Source organism: Semicossyphus pulcher, unplaced genomic scaffold (assembly GCF_022749685.1).
Source record: "Semicossyphus pulcher isolate SPU_LCO1_2020_fin unplaced genomic scaffold, fSemPul1.0.p SCAF_6, whole genome shotgun sequence".
Taxonomy (NCBI): Eukaryota; Metazoa; Chordata; class Actinopteri; order Labriformes; family Labridae; genus Semicossyphus; species Semicossyphus pulcher.
In genome coordinates, this window is record NW_027211737.1 from 19,252,953 (window position 1) to 19,272,333 (window position 19,381).

General features: G+C 41.0%; 1 protein-coding gene across 4 annotated transcripts; it reads right to left on the bottom strand.

The window, feature by feature from the left end:
- Positions 1 to 1,025: 1,025 nt before the first annotated feature.
- On the bottom strand, positions 1,026 to 18,186 carry LOC138610351 (kinesin-like protein KIF2A). 4 transcript variants are annotated; one of them, XM_069683089.1, is made up of 22 exons: positions 18,007 to 18,186; positions 11,158 to 11,252; positions 10,227 to 10,349; positions 9,278 to 9,332; positions 8,245 to 8,370; positions 7,929 to 7,973; positions 6,525 to 6,625; positions 6,278 to 6,373; positions 6,140 to 6,194; positions 5,889 to 6,051; positions 5,661 to 5,751; positions 5,511 to 5,574; positions 5,301 to 5,392; positions 5,068 to 5,210; positions 4,695 to 4,899; positions 4,449 to 4,559; positions 4,284 to 4,351; positions 3,867 to 3,992; positions 3,127 to 3,274; positions 2,489 to 2,590; positions 2,091 to 2,226; positions 1,026 to 1,979 (listed from the first exon to the last, which is right to left on the bottom strand). In XM_069683089.1, the coding sequence occupies exons 1-22, from the start codon at positions 18,065 to 18,067 to the stop codon at positions 1,894 to 1,896; spliced, it is 2,292 nt and encodes a 763-aa protein (XP_069539190.1). In that variant the 5' UTR covers positions 18,068 to 18,186; the 3' UTR covers positions 1,026 to 1,893. The 4 variants fall into 4 exon arrangements, with proteins under 4 accessions (XP_069539190.1, XP_069539191.1, XP_069539192.1 ...); XM_069683090.1 differs by lacking the exon at positions 7,929 to 7,973; XM_069683091.1 differs by lacking the exon at positions 3,867 to 3,992.
- Positions 18,187 to 19,381: the final 1,195 nt, after the last annotated feature.

Genomic DNA, 19,381 nt, shown 5'->3' on the forward strand with positions numbered 1-19,381 from the left:
TCAGTGCAGTAATAACGCAATTACAATTTGCGGTTGTAGTTACTCACTTTGACCTCTAGAGGGCAATGTGCCGAATGTTGCTAAGTGCTACTCATGGTGATTCATCTTGGGCCCCTCTTTAAATAATATAACAACCTGCTCCTTTTGTAAAGTGTCTCGAGATAACTTTGGTTATGATTTGGCGCTATACAAATAAAATTTGATTGATGGAGTGAAAAAGCTTTGTCATGACTACAGTTGACGCCGATTACGTCAAGTTAGACACTGTTATAGTCGCATGCTGTTTCCGGTTAGACCTTTTCAAAATAAAACGCATCGAAACTATAGAAATGATTCTGCTAAGATAAAACTAAATTAGCTTGTGGTAACGATTGCTGATTTTATACAGCGTTTGATATTTAAAAAAAACACCCGATGTGCTTGCTAACCGTGTTATTGACATAAAACGTCACTGGACGCAATGTAATTTCTTGTTTGATGTATACAACTTTACTTTTTAATTAGGCAGATTTCAGTTTCTAGTTACTGCTTGATCAACATTAAGATAAGAAATAACGGTCATATCGTTCAACAGTTATGCGCAGCGTCATTCTTTAGGCACAAACACGTCACCGTCTCTTGACTATAGTGCATGACGTAAAGTCAGTCTGACGGAGGGATAGAATTGACACTGTAATTTAAGCGGGAAGATCTCCATGGATACCGATACACATAGCTTCCCTAGCCTCATTCATCAGGTCACTCCCAAATACTGAGTTAAATGCATCATAATACATTAATTATCTGACTTTTCAAGTGTAATTGGGAATTTGATTTGACCAAAATGTGAGGACTTAGCAAGATGAAATTTGCTGAGATATTTGCTTGTATCTAGCAAAAGGGCAATGTGATGCTAAACTCAACTCAGACTACTGTCAGAGGGTTCTATAATTTAATCCATTTGTACTCAACGGTGGTAGAAGTTGGTTAAAGAAGTTACTCAGCCAATTTGTCTAGTTAACTCATTGTCACAAAAGGCCTTGAAATGAAACACATGAATCTTTATTAATTCATCCAGCATTACATCCGGTGCAAACACTGAGCAACGTAACCAATTGTAGGTCAGTGGTCTTCACTATACATTTATTAATAGCAGATTTTCTAGTTTCATTTTTATAACAAAGTGTTAAACAGGGGTGAAAAACATGTTTTACATTAAGTAAGAGTTTTTAAGTCAGTTGCCACATAAAATGACATGGCACAAACTGAAGCAAACTACATGTAAAAACCTGTCAGGGGCACAAGGAAAGAAACACAGCATGGTAAAAGGCTTCCTCCAAACCGGTAAAAGCTCTGAGAAGGAAGGAAAACGGGAAGAGACCGTTTGCAATGAGTTATGACTTTACAATACCAACTGAGGACCCAAAAGCATGAGTAAACTGAGGACAGTGGCGTACATACGTTATTACATAGTTCACATGCAGACATGTCAGCCAGAGCAACCAGAAATCAAATACTGGTTTTGTGCAGTAAACGTTTAAACATGTTCATTGAAGATCTTCTGAAACCAGGTCAAAAAGAATCCGTCCAAAGAAAGTACAAACAAGTATAAAAGAAAATAATTTAAGAAGAAAAGAGAAGGGAGACTAAACACTCTCCATAAAAAATAAACCACTAAAAGGGAAGGAAATAAAACTATTGTCACTTCTTGAGTTTTCTAACGAGACCGTAGTGAGTGAACAGCCAGTTTTGTTAGGAGAGGGATCATAACAAATGCAATTCCTTGAGCCTGTTTGTACATCAGACAGTCCTTTTATTGGTGTTTTCACAGCTGCTAGTGACAGCCCGCGTTGTGCCAAACATCTAGTGGTTATGTTGTCGTATGTGCCACTTAGTTCCTTCAGCTTCATGTCTCTACAGAGCTCGTGGCCTCTTGGGATTGATCTGCTTACTGGCCTGCTCCTCCTCCTGGAGTGTAGAGCGGAATGACTTCACTTTATCTGTGGAGGGAAGAGCGGAAAGGAAAAGACATCGTCATAAAAACAGTTTCTGTTGGAGCAGGACGCATTGTCATCAACGGGCCAACATGCGATCCTGTGCTTCAGTCATACCTCGGAGCTCAGTGAGGATCTCTATCTTCTGGTCTAGGATCTGCTCCAGCTGAGTGGCGTACGACTCCACGTCATAGTCCACCTCCTCTGTCATCTCCAGCAGAACCTTTTCATCTTCCAGCCATCGGATCGACTCCTGCTCACAGAGGACACAAACAAGTGCATTTTTACTTTTCACAGGGCCAAAGGACGACCTTTGTTATTCTTGTAAAGCTTCCTTGAAATAATTAATAAAGTAAATCATTAGCCATTACTGACAAAACGTTTTAAAAGGATACAACATACTGCTTTTATTGAATGTATATAATGTTTATACATGCCAATATTCTGCCTGTGAATCTTCATCAGTGTACTGAAATTAATTAAAGACGTGTGTATGTTTTCTTCAGTGTTCTGACCTGGAAAACAGCTCGGTGGTCCTCCAGGACCTGCTCTTCCATCTCCACTAACTGAGACACTGCCTCGTGGAAGGTGAAGAGCTGCGGGGACACTTCCTCTTCCTGGGAAACAGGTAAACAGGGTCGACAAGGACAGAGAAACAGGTTTAAAGTGGTTTCGAAATGAGCAAAAACTGGACATCACTGTCCACTTTTAGATCACGTTGGATGAAACACATATCTGACTCTCACAAGCAACAAGGTCCGTTGGGTCCTTGAAACCTGCCCGAATATTTTACAGATGAGATCAAGTGTTACTGCCAATTATAAAGCTCCTGAGCTATACATTTAAAGATTATCATGCTGCCACAACTTTAGACCCCTTAATAGAAGGCTTATGACCCGTCTATGAAACAGTATATGTGTTGGGAACAGTTTGGGGAAAAGCAAGGCTGTGTTACATTTTCAAATCATGCTTGAGCAACTTTTCTGTTTGACATAAAAGGTAAATAATTGATTCAATCAGCCAAAAACTGAAAATTCTGTCTGCTTATTTTACACAGTTTCTTTATTGTCCTCTGTATTTATCTCTCAGATGTTCGTCGCTTTGGTCTGCTAAATGAAATTGTAACAAGACAGAACAGACCCTGTGTACTCACATTCTGCTCACAGAGCAGCTTGAGGTCGTCTCTCTGCGGCGAGATACTCAGCCAATCCTCGTCCAAAAGCTCCAGCTGGTTGACGGCGTGGATGTTGGGTCGACCCCCCTCCATCATTTGGTTGGGGTCCACCGTCAGCTCCTTCACCCTGCAGAGAAAACACACCAAGCTGGTCAGGTAAGATCACTCAACACAGCTGACCCGCTCGGAACATGGCTGCTGTTTGAGTTGGTGACGTGACGTTAACTGTGGGGTCGGAAGCGTTCACAAATAGGACAGGATGGTGGCATCGTGACACAAAGACATCATGCACGGGGAAAGACGACTGTGCTGGCCTGTTAAATGTTTGAACTCTAATTTATTATTCCACTATTTGTTTTTCCACAGTCGTCCCTGACATCTTGAACAAAAGCACTGATGGTGTAACACAGAAAAAAAAATAAAAGACACCCACATGGACAGATGTGAAAAGGGAACTGTTATGTGCACAGCGTAGCCAAATATAAAGGTGATAGCTCAGGTTGCAGCAGGGATGAAAAGTGTGAACATCATGCAGATGAGAAACAGGAAGCAGAAGACGATGGTGGATGTTTTCCACAGTGAACAGCTGATTAAGTGAATGAAGGCTGCTATCATCGATGTGCAAGATAATGTAATGAATATCTACAAGGAGCACATGCCCTGTGTGTGTGTGTGTGTTAGTGGTTGCGTGCAGTGCAGTGCTTTGGAGAGTGCTTGACCTGCTGGGAGAGGTAGCAGCAAAGTCATCGTAATCAAAGGTATTGGTGGGCGAGTGGTCAGGGCGATTCCCCTGACCGCCCTGGGAGAAGGGGATGTCCGACGGACTAATCCCAAACTCCTTCACTCTACACGGCGGCACCAGCCACACCAGCGCACAGAGGAGCGGAGGGCGGGAGAGAAGAGGGGAAACAAAGCAGGAGAAGGAGAGGAGAGAAGGAATACAAGAGAGTCAGACAGAACTACTGAGAGTAAGCAGAGAAATTTACAACAACAACATCGGTACATCTTATGATAATCTACTCAAAAGACACTGGGGACTACAGAGAGGCTAAAGGAGCTCTGATTGCATATTTCCGTCGCTTCCTGTGGCAACAATTCATTTTCCAAATCACTGTGGTGGGGCAACATATTCCCACCTGTTGGCGTAGCGTAGTGTGTTGAGGGTGTTCTCGCAGGATGTCATACCGGGAGAAATTGTTGCAATCTGTGCAGAGAGAGAGAAGATCAATGAAGTTATTACTAAGTAGTAGAAATATGATGACGCTGCCATAGGATGGTAATAATGAAGGCAATGAACTAACCATGCATGTGCGTGAATTTTCCCCAATAAAGGAGTCTCTCAGGACCTGGGTGAGCTTACTGGCTCTGAACGGAGTGTGAGGCTTGTTACGGCCAAGAGCCCTGATACACTCCTGAGACAAAGACAGCAAACATACGTTACATTGTGAATAAAGACTTTTGGGATCCTTTTATTTTGCCTGTTCAAAAAGCTAAAGTAGCAGTAAATAGAGTCTAAAATCGAGGTACTGCCATCGCTGCCCACAAACCTTTAGGGCCAACAGGCTTTTGTTGATCTCAGCTCCCTCCAGACGAGTTTGGCGGTCGGCACTCGACGTGTCAGCCCCCCTCTCATTCCCAGCAAGGTCGATGAGTGAGAACTTGCCGTGCATTTTCCCCTTCCTCCGAAGAATGATCTGGAATACAGCGTGGCTCCGGGACGAGTGGGCGTTTGCTGATGTCTGCCCCGATGTCCTGGGAATGAGAACAAAGATGAAAAAAGGGGCAAATATGGCTGAAGAGAGTAAAAACACGAGCAACTGTAGGAGAAATAATTGTATGAATGAAAGCCTTTAACATTGTGAACAGGGAATATGACCAATGAGACTAAATTCTACATTGACAAAGTTTAAGCTGTGATACCTGCAGCTGTTGCCCACTTCTATGAGTTTCAGGACTTCCTCTGTACACTTGACATCCTTCTCCTGAAGTCCCACAACCTGCACCTGCTGTTTCCCATCCTCCAGCACCCTCAGCTTAGCTTTACGATTCAGCAGGTCAAACACCTACAAAAGCATACCCACGATCAGCCTGGGTTAAGGCTTTTTTTTTTTAAATGACAGAACAAAGCAAACACTTAACAAATGATGACACACCTTTCCGCTGTAGATTTCAAAAAAGGTTGCGTACACTTGTAGATCTAACTTCTTGTAGTTGGGTTTCTTCAACATGAGAAATACGTCCCGAGCTGCAGGAGGGGATGAGAGAATTTAAAAATGCCATCAGAGCAAAACAAAACACTTCATAATAAAACTAATTGTATTACTTTACTAACTAGAATAGAATAACACAGCTCATTGACGTACCAGCTAATGCATAAATTCCTTTAGAGCAGTCTTGGTTCTTCCCAGAGAAATCTCCACCCATGGTCTAAAGTACACAAAACAATATAAGCAGCAAGAACAAGAACATGAAGTGGTGTTTGCTTTCTGAAGTAGTCGTTGCACGTAACTCACATGTGTTTTTCCACTGCCTGTTTGACCATAGGCAAAGCAGGTGGCCATGCCCCTCTCAAAAATGGTCTCAACTAGAGGTCTGGCGGTGAACCTGCAGGATAAGACAGAACACACTTTCATTCCCTACTCCACCATTTTGTACACAGACATGTTCTAATGTTCAGCACACTATCCTCAACATCTGACAGGTGTAACTTCTGCTCGGTTTGTTGATTTGTTGCTGCACACCTGTAAACCATCTCGTTGGTGGTGCTGTCATCAAAGGCGTAGTCAAAGCGGAAGGTCTGGTTCTCCAGGTATCGGGTGAGGTCAACTTTTTGTTTAGGTTCATGAACCATCACCACGTCCTTGCTGGGGATGGTGATCACATCCAAATCCTTCACAGTCAACTCTGGAACCCAGCAGAGGCAAAACTCACATTTCAATTGATACTTCACAGGAAACGTTTCATTGTTTTTTTTAATGATAGAAGACCGTACCTTTCTTGTTGAGCGGGCGTTTCCTTACACAAACACATATTCTGTGCTCCTCAATCTGTACCGTACAACAGTGAAAGACATTTGTTAGATTGATGCTGTAGGTAAACATCTAACAATCAGGAGAGAAGCTCTGCTCACCAGATCTGCTGTGGTCAGAGGCCGGTAGTCTAGACTGGCTCGGAAATCGCGGATCATGTACATGATCTCATAGTTAGGGATGGTGGTATCCACCTCCTGAAGGAAGCCAAGTGAGGTGCCAGGTAAGGAACATTATTCTCTTGTATTTAAAAATGTAGCATCACAATGTTTAGATCAAAGAGGTTGTAAAGAATAAATAAACACAACTGATTAATGAGGACAAAAAAGGTGAGTAATGTTTATGTACCTGAGCTCTTTTCTCCCTGAGCTCCTGCTGCTGAAGCCGGCGCCTCTCTCTCTTCTCCTGCAGCTTCTCCACCTCCTTCACACAGTTTGACTTCCTCCTCGCTGCCATAAAGACAAGAGAAACCGTTACTCCACTGCCTGGACCAGGACATACCCAGAGCCTCTTTGTAAAAAGGTCTATTCCTCTCTCATCCAACTCCAACGCTGTTCCTTCTACTTGTTCTCCTCACTCGTTTCCCCTTGGCTATGGTATCATTCTCTTAGTCAGCCTTTCCTTTTTTATCTTCCTTCAAACAGAAGGGGGACCTTGGGCTATTTCCAACAAAGCAGAACAGTGAACTGTGCTCAAGCACAGACCAGGATGCAGTGGCTGGAACACAGTGCCTCCAGTATAACACTAGCTGCTTTCTCTACATAACCAACACAAGGCCTTTACAGTGTGTTCAAAATCCGCTCCGTTGATTTATTTGCATTGTGAATCACAAGTTGACGAGGTAAATGCTACAACTAGAGTTTACGCCTTGTATTACTGCAATCACTGCAATTCAAATTAGGTAGGTCATTCAAAGAAATGATTAGAAAATTGTTTTAATCCACCAGATTTCATCCAGAAGGTTATTCCAAATCTCCCAGCGCAGCACACCACAGATTAGGTCAATCACAAACTATTAGTAACCAAAATAACATGACAAACAGGTGAGTAAAAGCCACTGCTGGGTGCTCACAGAGTTAATAAAAAAGCAAAGAGTTATCTGATTAGCCCTGGCTCGCTGCTACATCCCCAGCTTCAAACTGCAAAGCCTGGCCGAAGCCCTGTAATACAGTCGTGGCCTCCTGCTGGCTCTAGTCCCCGAGAATCCACTACTAGAGCAGAGGGATTAATAATCTGCTCTAATCTGGGAGCAGAAGATGAGCTGGGTCAGCATCGGGGAAAGGGCCGTCATTACTTGTGTGTCTCTCAGGCTGTGGGTGAAATGGGGGGGCTGAGGGGTGAGAGGGGAGAACAAGGCGTTTTCCTCGTCCTCCTCTTAAATGACAGTGAGCTCTTGGAAGGAAAAACTTGATAAAGAAGAAGCTGATTGTTGCCGTCTGAGCCTTGAGGAGTAACCCGCGGTGCTGCAGGCTTTTCCGAGCGTGTGCTTGTGTGTGACTCAGCAGAAATCAGAACAGGAAAAGACAGCGCTGTCCTGCAGCAGCTGCCCGTCTAATACCCAGAAAGCCTGTCTGCTGGATGGATTGTGTTTGTGCTACTTTACCACCACGCCACAGCTGTGAACAGCATCGAGCAGACATATTTAGTGTGCTATCTTCTTGTGAGACTAGAGGACTCTCAGTTTCTATTGGGAGCTCTATTAGAATCACCACGAATCATTGAGGGCGGGGGAAACATGCAGGTGATACATACGAAGCTGTCCGAGCTCCTTTCTGGATATCGGTTGTTGTGACGATTCTGTGATAAACATGTGGTCAACAGAACATGACACATTAAATAGTTGTGATTATATATATATATATTTTTCCCAAAAGTTAATGGGATTTCTTACTTTTCATTCTACAACAGAATTTTAAATAATATATCAGAATTTGCATTTAAAGTCCCAGAGATAAGGTTAAACTAACTGCTAACTCTCCTGAAAATATTAATGTTATAAGGAAGATCACAGCGGGATCAGAGCTTAGGTTTATATAAAAGAAAAAACATATTGTTTTGACCAATATACCATTCTGCAGTTGCTGTTGTGTCTGAGCTTGAGTGGGCGGTGCAGGCTGCTGCGATGGAGGAGGAGGTGGTGGTGGTGCAGGCTCTGGTTGTTGGGGCTGCGTGGGTCTGGCCCGAGTGGGGATCCCTGTCAAAATCAAAAGCACAAAGATTAAAAAGACAACTTTTAAAATGCACGGTGCAACACATCACTTTGAGGTTTTAAAGTTGTATTTTTAATATTTTTTATCTTTGTATTAAATCTGTTCTCTCCCAAAATTGTTGATTTTCTCGTCCTTATGGAAGCTGTTTGTTATTTTCTCCACCATATTATATTGAGAAGAGCGACTAAGTACCACAACCACTTCTCTATATAACCACAGCACCATAAAACCATGCCCTCTTCAACGATCATAAAGTTGAGTCATAACCTGCGTTATATGAACAAAAACTGAACTTGACAGTCTTTATAAAAGGAGGGTTTATTGCAGGACAGCTGTATCAAGGCTGACTTTTCTTCTACATTCAATCTATGCAGGGCCTAAACTGTAGCCTACACCATTGTTAGCATTTATACATTAATAAGCTACGTGGAGTTTCTGTGTTGTTACTTCTTTTGTTTTGTTTTTTATATTCAAACTATGGCAATGATATTTAGCGGATCATGACGGAGGTGGAGCTAATAAACATTAACAATTGTTTCTTTTAGATGCTGGAAGAGATGGTGCGTACAGCCAATTAACCTATCGATGCAGTAGGAGTAGAAAGTAGCTTAGCTAATCCACAGCGAACATTAGTCATACTGATTAGTCATAAAAGATTGTGACATAAAGGGTTTATATGTGTGAGGTTTAGTGGTGGAATAGTTACCACTTGTATAAGTGTTGAGAAATAAAGGGTCTGGTCTAAAATGCCCCAATAATCTGATATTTACTGGTGTGTTTTGTATGTTTTACTGGCATTTTTATGGCTTCTAACTTCATTTAGATTTGAGAATAATGTAAGTATGATATGAGGATGATTTAACAATTCCCAGAGAACTGCACGATACAAACCTCTATTATCCCTGGACGGAGTGTCATTCTTAACAGGTGCTATCGTCCGGCGGTTCTGCAAGAAAAAACAAAAGCAACAGGTAATAAAGAGAGGATGAGATCAGAGATTCTTCAATAAAAGGATTTGGGTCAAATGATTCCTCGATTGGCTTTTATGTAAAGGATTTCATAGCTGCTCAGGATCCGAGAAAAGAAAGACATAGTTATCTTCAGTTTTCAACATCTCCTGCCTTCTCTGCTATGCAGAGACACAGAAATAGACAAAGCCTGAGAGTAAGATTAGTGCCGAGTACACAGGACTCCTTTATTAACACACAGTTCGTGATGACACTGCACACATCATGAAGTGCCTTTAAAAAAGAAACTAGAGCAGACCATGTCTTAATTATAAAAGGCTACAGCCCCCTGTATGTTTTTTTGTTAGGATGATTCCTGCACAGATCATGGATTTGTTTGAACACTGAATCCACTTTACAGCTTAAGAAGCAACACAATCAAATCAATTATAAAATCATTACAGGCCGTTACAGCAGCCTATTAGATCGACAGATCACATTACTGGCCCATTAAACTGCACATTGTAAGTATAAGACAAGTACAAGTACAAAACATATTTTTCGCCTTAAAGCTGAAAAATAAATTTGTACTGCACATTAGTCTAAATCACATGAGCAATATTTACCTAAATAATCCCACTGTTTACATGGCATTACGACCCTAATCTTCTGTGAACCATACACAGTGTACTTAACAGGACCAATTAGTTGCTTACTTAGACGGATCCAGGTTCTATATTAAGGTCCAACAAACTGCAGCCAACTACTCGAGCAAGTCTGAGCACTTTAGATGAGCTCTGGCTCTACTGTAAATGAAGGTTGTACTTTTTCTTTTTCTTTAACAAATCAAAATCACATCACACCGATTTGTAAGGGAACATACTGGTACTTACCTTTGCAATTTTGTTGACCTTCACACATGTGGGCGTAGGTGGGGGTGGAGTCTCTGGACTAGGGGCAATTTCCTCATCTGGAGCCACATCGGGGTTAAGTGCAAAAATACTCTCCAAGTCAATCTGTGCAGAAACGCATACCGACAGGTCACATGTATGTCAATTAACTGACGAATGAATGAAAGACAGTGGGTATTTTTTAACTCCACTCATGGGCAAAAAATACATATAGTGCTTTTCTAACAAAGCAGAGATTCATGTATACGAAGCTGAATAAAATCCACCAGATCGAGTGCTGTACATAGAAAAGTGGGGTTTACACTTTTTAATTGTTTCTATAATAACATTTTAATATGTGAACTTGAACAGGTCTCCATCTAAGCGAACCAGTACACAGAAGAGGTTTGGATTTGAGTCCTGATTTAATTACTTTGATGATGGCGCGAGAAAATAAAAGAGACTTGCATCTTAACTTTCACTTTAACACCAACAATATAGGGCTTGCCCTGGACTTGCATTAACTCAGCCAAGGGTGTTAAAATAAAGCAAACATTAGAGGATCATTTTTACTTTTACTAAAATAATCCGTCTTAATTCAGACACCGGTCCAAAAGACCAGCAGCTTTACTTGCCATCTTTCGCCCTTGAATGTTGTTTTTTTTTATACATCAAAGTTTGGTGAAGTTGCATCCATGTTTTGGAAGCCTAAGTAGGGCCGTGCACTGGAAAGAGTCTGACAATATGATTTGTGTCACATGTACACTGTGTGGAACATATGACCGGAGTTGCAGGCTGTGTAAGCTAATGCACATCATGTATGGTGGAACTGTCGTACGTGCAGGTTGGTTGTCTGATAATCACAGAATGCATTGCTGTGGAAAACAAAAGCACATTGTGATGACGCTTTGTGGGGCAATAAATGGTGGTTTACCTCTTTCCCTTTGGTGTCTCCATTTTCTATCCACTCCACTGTGACGCTCTCGTTGTCCTCATTCAGTGAGGTCACCATTGCCTGATGTATTCGTCCTGTGAAAGTGTCATAGACATGGGAAACATCAGAAAGGCAGACACTAAAACTTCAAGGTGCTGCTGACAAACGTCCCAATCCAGGGCTTTTGCAAAATTGGTGGCACTATTTAAATTGTTGATAAGTTGAGCGTCATTGGCCCTTCACATGCAATTCACTACCGCAAGTTTCAGTAATGAAATACATGTCAAGGATAATTCAATTTATATACATTAAACAAATGTATTATACTTCCCTCTCATTTTCTCTAACACACACACCACACACACCACACACACACAGGTTAACGTAAGATGGATTTAACTAATACCTTAGTTTGCACATTAGCAAGGTAATGGCCAAATTACCAAAGCCTGATCAGATCTGTACAGTACTGCCAAATTAGATCTACATGTGACCTGGAAAAAGAGAAAGGTCTGAAACCTGACAAAGATGACGTGTTTGAGGATGTGGTAGATTATATCTGTATCTTTGTGAGGACACCCTGATTTGCTGTGCTCATATTTCAGGCTACAGCCTCACTGTCAGTTCAGGTTCTGTGTAGCATTATCTTCTTACCTATCCGAAGTAACACAAAAAGGGCATGGCTGTGATTACATATATTGTTTTATATCTTTAACCATTCTTCAATGATTCAACTTCATATTATCATTACCAATGTTTTTATAGTCCAAATCAATGATTCAATGCAATCTGTAATTACCTAAATGAATAATGCAGCAAGTTATATATGAAATACTGCACTATTAGCTGCACTAATGAAAATAGTGGGTGTTGGTGGCAGTATAATATAGATCAGTGCCTAAGATAATAAAATAAATAGATAGACAATCTGACAGCCAGACAGACATGCAGAATTCAATCATATCATCTGGCAACACTAAAAAAGAAGAAACCAGTGGTACACAGCACAGGGTGAAATTATGAGTTAGAAAACTAAGTTATATTTGTGCTCACATTAACACTAACCTACAGACCATATTATTTTGAAATTTCCACCTCAAACATGTGGATGCGGGGCGCTGGTTTAGCTCAGTTGGTAGAGCAGGCGCCACATGTACAGAGGCTACAGTCGCAGGTTCAACTCCCTGTCTGCCGATCATTTGGTGCATGTCATCCACCACTCTCTCCTCCCAACCCCCCTTTTTTTTAAATCCGATGGCCGATAAGAGATCAATTTAAAACTGGGTTATTTTGGCTCTGATATATATGCTTAAAGGCATTTAAACAAAGTTAAGTGTTGGATTTTGTATTATTCAAAATTTTGACACCAATATTTTCACTTTTATTGCAAATGAATATCGGCTTCAAATATCGGTTATCGGCCTCCTTGACTACTAATAATCGGTATCGGTATCGGCCCTGAAAAAACCATATCAGTCTATCTCTACTCTCTATAGCTGTCCCATCTAAAAAAAGGCAAAAGCCAAAAAAAAATCATCTTGAAAAAGACAAAAACATGAACGCGATTGGGTTATTCAGGTTTTAACTTACAGCATGGCAAAACACAGAGGCTAATCTCAGTAAGATCTGACAGTGAGGTTTGATAATGACCCGGTGGAGAGAATCACTGATATTAGAGGCAACACGCACAGCTGCCTCTTGCCTGAATGCTTCTCCCCGCCTCTCTGTCTGCAGCGTAATAATACCAGCTGTAAAGTGCCTGCTCAACCCTCCCATCATTGTCTATGTGGATCTGACAGTAGGCTGTAAATTCCCAGCACAATCCAGGGAAACACCATGTTCCTTAATGTATTATTCAGAGCCTTACAGGGAGCGAGCAAGCAAAGATGCTTTTAGTGTTCTCAGCTGCTAAACATTTCTCTGATTTACCTTAAAATGGTTTTATATTGACAAAAATGTAAAACAAGCAAAAGCTTTTTCAGTGAGAGGGTTTGGAGTAAAAACTTTGCACTGAGCACTTTTAAGAACACACGTCTCTGGTTTTAGAGGGAAGATTTCACAAAATGAATAAACCCCTCTCCCCAGTTAACTTACTGCAGTTCTGGTGTCAATTGAAAATGAAGCAAACTAAATGCTAAGCTCTTTTTTGAGCATGGGCAATATTTCTACAGTATCGCGTACTGTCTCTCTGCTGTATTATGTACAATGATGAGACAATACTGTAGGCCTATATGACACAGTCGAGGATTAAGGAGTACATTTTACACACAAAAATAGCAAGTTACATCATGTGAATATAATTTTTTTTTAGAAACAAGCAAGAGTAAGCTGGATTTTAAATGAATCAACAGATATTTGACCATTTTGATGACAAAGCCTTTGATAAATTATTTATTGTACTATATATATATCTGTGTACAATGTCCAGGCCAAGCACAAGGCCACAAGTTACAACACTGATAACATCTGCTCATTAAAACTGCTTCGTTAGATCAAGAAGCAAAATGTTCTCCCTTCACAATAAAACACTGTTGGGATCGTACAACCTTTCAAGTCTATCTGCTTTGGCAAACATTACTTGGTTTAAAGGTTTGATTCACATCAACACTATTTTTAACAATGTGTCAAATAGGCTGCACATTTCCTCCAAAAAGATATACTCGATGAAGAAGAACAGTGCAAAATCTCCTGTAAGTGCTCAATCAGACGGAGATTTCGGGGGGACTGAAGTACTGACTATATGACACATGATTTTCATATCTAAATCAGTGAGTCACTCCTTGTGCCCTGTCTGAAGTTTCTGCATTTGTTTGGTTTCTCCATTTATTATTTTTCTTTCATTTTCCACTTTTTGTCTGTGCATGCATCTCTCTTCTCTCTCATTTCCTTTAAGTTTGCTGCAACCACAGGCATGTGCTGGGTGTTACATCCTTCTTCAGGAGTCCTTAGAAACGGCAACAGTGACTGCAGCACTCAGAGAAAATTCTGAGACAACAGATGATCAGACAAGGCCCTCCAAACCACGGCTGCTTCCTGCTAAAAGATTGTGGTTGGTAAAAAAAAAACATGGAGGAAATGTGACTGGTTTCCAATAATGACAGTGTTCACGTTCGAGAACCAAAGCAGCCTTTCTGTGGTTTCATACACACCTACGGCCAGATTTAACCAAATGCTGCTTTGTTAACTGGTGACCAAAGTGGGACCAACAACTTCCTCTGTTCTACTTGTGTGAAAAACACTTGTTACCTGACATTACATCCAGCAGAGATTTAGAGCTGATCAAAGTATACCATTTGAAACACTTTCATATCAACAGTTTAGTTTTGCCTATCCTAGTGGGAATCACAGAAAAGCATAGGGCAATCAAACTACAGCACTTTACAAGGTCGACAACCTGACAGGCGTTTAAGTATGTACACTGTAGTGGGCAGAATATCCAGCCAAAATACTGGGGTTTAATACATGATAAACTCATAATGTAACTGTAAGAGCAATTTAGCATGAAAAGGAATTCTTGGCAAGGAAATGCTGATGGAAATGTGCAGTTACCAATGGGGCATACTTTAGGACCTGAGAGGAGAGGCATTGACAAAATAACAACAATGGCATGTAGGGGGCCTGTCTAACCTGTTATAGCCAGAGGCCTAGAGACCTATGGACACCAAGGCCCTGTTCACATTTGGTATTACGCATCTGTCCTGGGTGATCCGATCACAAGTGGACAGCTCTAAGCCTGCAGTTCTCACCTTGCATTAACGAGCCCCTCGAATGCGTCTTTAGTGACCACTTGTGATCGGATCTCACTTTCCCGCTCTGTGTGCAAATAAACACGGAGGTTCAGTCTCCTTCATTAGACTTATCATATAATAATATGAAGCACAGAGAGGGGGAGAGCTGCTGCGCCCTTACAAAGTCTCAGTTAACAGTGACAGACAGATCCACGTGTTTAACTCACAGATCAACGTTAAGAAATGTCGGGCTCCTCCCCGCGCTGCGTTATTATAACCTATGAAGATCTGCACGTGGGTTATAGTCCTGCCCGTGTTGTTCACGGCATGTAATGTGAAGATGTAGTTTATACTTTATGGTAACTGTGCGTGAAAATACGAGACTCCGTTTACACAGCCGGAGTGACATGAGAAAAAAAATGTAAAAAACGATTTGAGAGACACAGCGGAGAAATGTTAAAACAGATAGGAATGAAAGGAGAGGTCTTCCTGTATCTGCATGATCTTCGCCATGGATACAGGGAGATTGGGCGGTGCTTAATGTGGCCCATACGCATGTGCGTTCAAACTACCAGATGTATGTGGATAAATGCAACCCAGACCACCTCCGTATGCGGCCTGAGTGATCAGATCTGAACGCGTCTTCAGTCCGTCCTGGGAGCGTTCAGACCTGTAGTTAAGGCTGTCCACTTGTGATCCAATCACGAAAACCACATGTTGATACCAGGTCTGAACAGCCTCCAAAACTAGCTCTATGTCATCAGCAAGACAGCGTTTATTTTAGTTGGAAACTTTCTCACTACATGTCCAGAGAAGGCAGAGTGGCACAATGTTATTGATTAAACTGTATTTCTTGCTATAACCCTAATAACTACACAAAATACGAAATATACTGTTTATCAAACAAGAAAAACAAAAACAGAATTGATAAACTTTCTGTCACGCATCTCATGGTTTTACCATTAATCATTTATGCTCAATTTAAAAGCCCCCAGATAGGGTCAATGGCATGGTAATTGTCCTGTGGCAGAAACATTATACCTACAAATTCCAGGCGTACTGTTGTGTGTCGAAACAAAACAGTGACCTGGCTTTGCAGACCCTTTCTGGCATACAAACTGTCTATTCCAATTCCTTGTCACATTGGGTATAGGCTAAGTCATGTCTTACAGCAGCTGATGTGCAGATTTATTGTAACTGAATGCACTGTGTCCACTGTGTCCCACTTTTATGCTAAAATCTGGCTGGATGATTAAACTGACACCTCCCAATAGTTAAAGGGGCTTAGGAGAGGGTGTTTCAAGCTCTGCTAAGCCTAAGGAACAAACAAAGCCTTAGGAGCATCAGCTTCACTACAAAACAAAGGGCATCCATTGATGAAACTGTGTCAACATGTCACAGATCGAGAAAATTATGCAGGCCATAAGCACTAACTTTTCTATAAGTCTACCTTTCGAGACACTACACTATTACAAAAATGAATGCTCATTAACAAAAAATCATCTGTGTGCATCATTCAACAGAAAACTAAAACTGCCATAAAAACAGCATAGCTAAGAATGATGCAGTGAGCAATAACTTTAGGTCATCTTCTTAACAGCAAAATTATTTTCTGTGAGCTCTTGCTCTTATAAGGCCTGATGGTGGAAGTGAAAAAAGACCCAGATTAAGCAAGAGAGAGTCCTGGCAGAATTGAGGGAGCTGGCTGCAACAGATGGGGTGGTGGCTAATGGCCTGAATCTGGCTTGAATCTGAACCAGCCCCGCCACCAACCCCCCAGAGATCGGGCAATCCCTACTCTGGATGCAACACCAACCAGCAGGGAAATGGAAAGACAGAACCGCTTCCCTCGCTACTGCTCCCCTGCCCTGGTCTTAGGTTAGTGAGCACAGTATAAGCAATTGCCTCAGGGATACAACAGTTAAAAACACACCCTTTCCAACAGTTTCAAACGGTTTGCTCTCAAACCAGTGCTTTGTTTAACAGACAATTTGTTGTGTAAGGGTTTTTGCCTAACATTATCACTGGGTGTAGCCTAATCCTGGAAGGGCCAGAAAAAATGACACAAACTTTTCAGTCATCTTTGGCTTCAGGCCCTGAAGTAATGCTGTACAACTACACAAGGCTGGCAGAATAAAGCTGTCATTCACAAAGAGAAGAGTCATACAACTACCCGACTCCCCCTATCACTGTCTACTTCAAAATAAACTGTAGCTTAAGTAAAGGTAATGTAATACAAAGTTCTTCCAGATGGCAATGTGCAGTACTTCTGTACTAAGTACACAACTGCCATGGTAGTTTCATTCACTACTGTTTTTGTTTGATTGTCTTGCTAACATTATCCTGACAAAACGTTTCCATGTCTCGTCACCAGCGATGACCGTATGAAAGACTTTTTAAAAACTGCAATCTGTCAAACCAATGTTACAACGGTCTAGAGATAAGTCAAGTCTGTGCTATTGCTTAAAATTGAATCCATGTAGAAAATTTAGACAATTAGAGGGTTTCCATAACACCCAATGCATATTTACAACCAACTAATCAAGTGAACATTAGTTCAAGAAACATTTAGTTATGAATTAACAACATGCGGCAGAACATACAGCCAAAGGCCAAGGTATTCGTTAACTTGATGGATCGTGGATGGGTTGGTGACGCAAAGCCGGTAACGTTAGCTAGCGTTAGCCATTTAGCCAAACACAAGCTAATATTGCTCCATCGAACTAGCGTTAGCGCGGTTAGCAATTTAGCTAGCTTAGCTAATTCCTTGTTAGAATGAATGCTTCAGGTTATGTTCTACGGTTACACTAACGTTCATGTTTTAGGTTTAATACATTCTAATTAAAAGCATCTGCTGTTGTCAAGCGATGAACAAACGGCAAATGTACCTTGAATTCGCATGGAGGGTAGCTAACAAAAGGTAAGAGCTCATTCAAAGGCTTTGGCCATGTTGAGGCACTCCGCCCTGACAGCTAATATTAACGTTTCCGTGCAGCTAACGTGAACGTTACGCTCTGCGGCTAGGAACACGGTTGCTGTATTCAACAGCACCGCAGCAACAAAGATCCCCAAACAACTTACACAGTGCGACGGGAAAGGAATTAGACAGGGTGAAACTTACCATCACTGCGCTTTATTTCCACATAAGTACCGACGACAATCTTCCCAAAGCCCGACGCCATTCTACATTACTTAAACAATATACTAAACGGAGCAAGACACTTATTATGAGCCGGGTAAATGCAGCTTCTTGTGTTTGGCCGAGGAGCAAGATGCAGGCAGCAGAATGAGCTAGCGTTACGTAGCCAGTAGCCACCAAGGATAGCAGACTGTTTCCGGTCCTACATTTTTCAAATTAAACCAGGCAAAATTTAGCCTGCATTCTTTGCTTTTTCAAAGTTGTTGGGTACTGTTTTAATGGTTCTAGTACAAAATTATTAGATAACTTATATTGCAGGTATGTGAACGTACATACCGTATGTCAGGATAAATAGTTCATTGAGAGAACAGACAATAATGGATACCCAACCAAGTAAGTCTTGTCGAATTGTCTAGTTTTTATTGATGCACAAAGTCTGTAGACGTGAGTTTGACACATAGGTAGTGGTTAATGCATTTGTAGTGTACAATTTGCTGATAATACTTGTTATTGAGTGAAATCTTCAATGTATAGCTTTAAACTTATAAAGAGAATTTCATTGTAGAATTGAAACGTGCTGATGTCTAGTAAATAATCCGACCACCATGCTGGCACAGGAAACACACATACCCCACTTTAGTACTATTGCCACTTGTTCTGTAGTAGATGGATTATGGCCACCCGGTGGACATAAGGGTGTAAATTCAACATAGGAAAAATTACTCTTCTTTTAATTGTCCACAGAATAAGGAAATGAAATTTGCTTCAAAAGTATTTAGTTCTTTAACAAATCATTTGAGGACAGCCACTTAAATCAATATGATCTCTGACTAATTTCTCTGATAATATTTAAAAGACGGAAGAAGCACAGAAACACAGAAAAAGAAGCCTGACTCAGCTGAAAGAGCAATTCGGGCAAATGGAGAAAGAATCAAATGCATTTCTTTTTTAATCAAACACAATTCCAGCTTTGAATATAATTTATTTATTTTTTGCAGTCTTATATCAACTCCCTCAGCCTATGTTGAATACTGATACTCCAATCCAATCTCAATGAGGTTAAACATATGAATCAACATCAGTTACGTAATGGATGTGTGGATGTGTAGCAGTTAGTCAGCTATGAAACAACTAAATATTCAAATATATTCTCCTGTGTGGCAAAACTTTGGCCTCTTTGGTTTAAGAAAGAATGAAAAAACAAAACAAGAAAGGAGAAGAAAAATAAGACAAAAAGAAACATTTACAGTCTCGCAGTCAAAAAGTGAATAAAACAGCTACATCATAGATTTAAACAAGCTGAGTAGCCAGCTTAACAACGAAACCACTCTCTGACCATGAATATTTCTTCTCATAT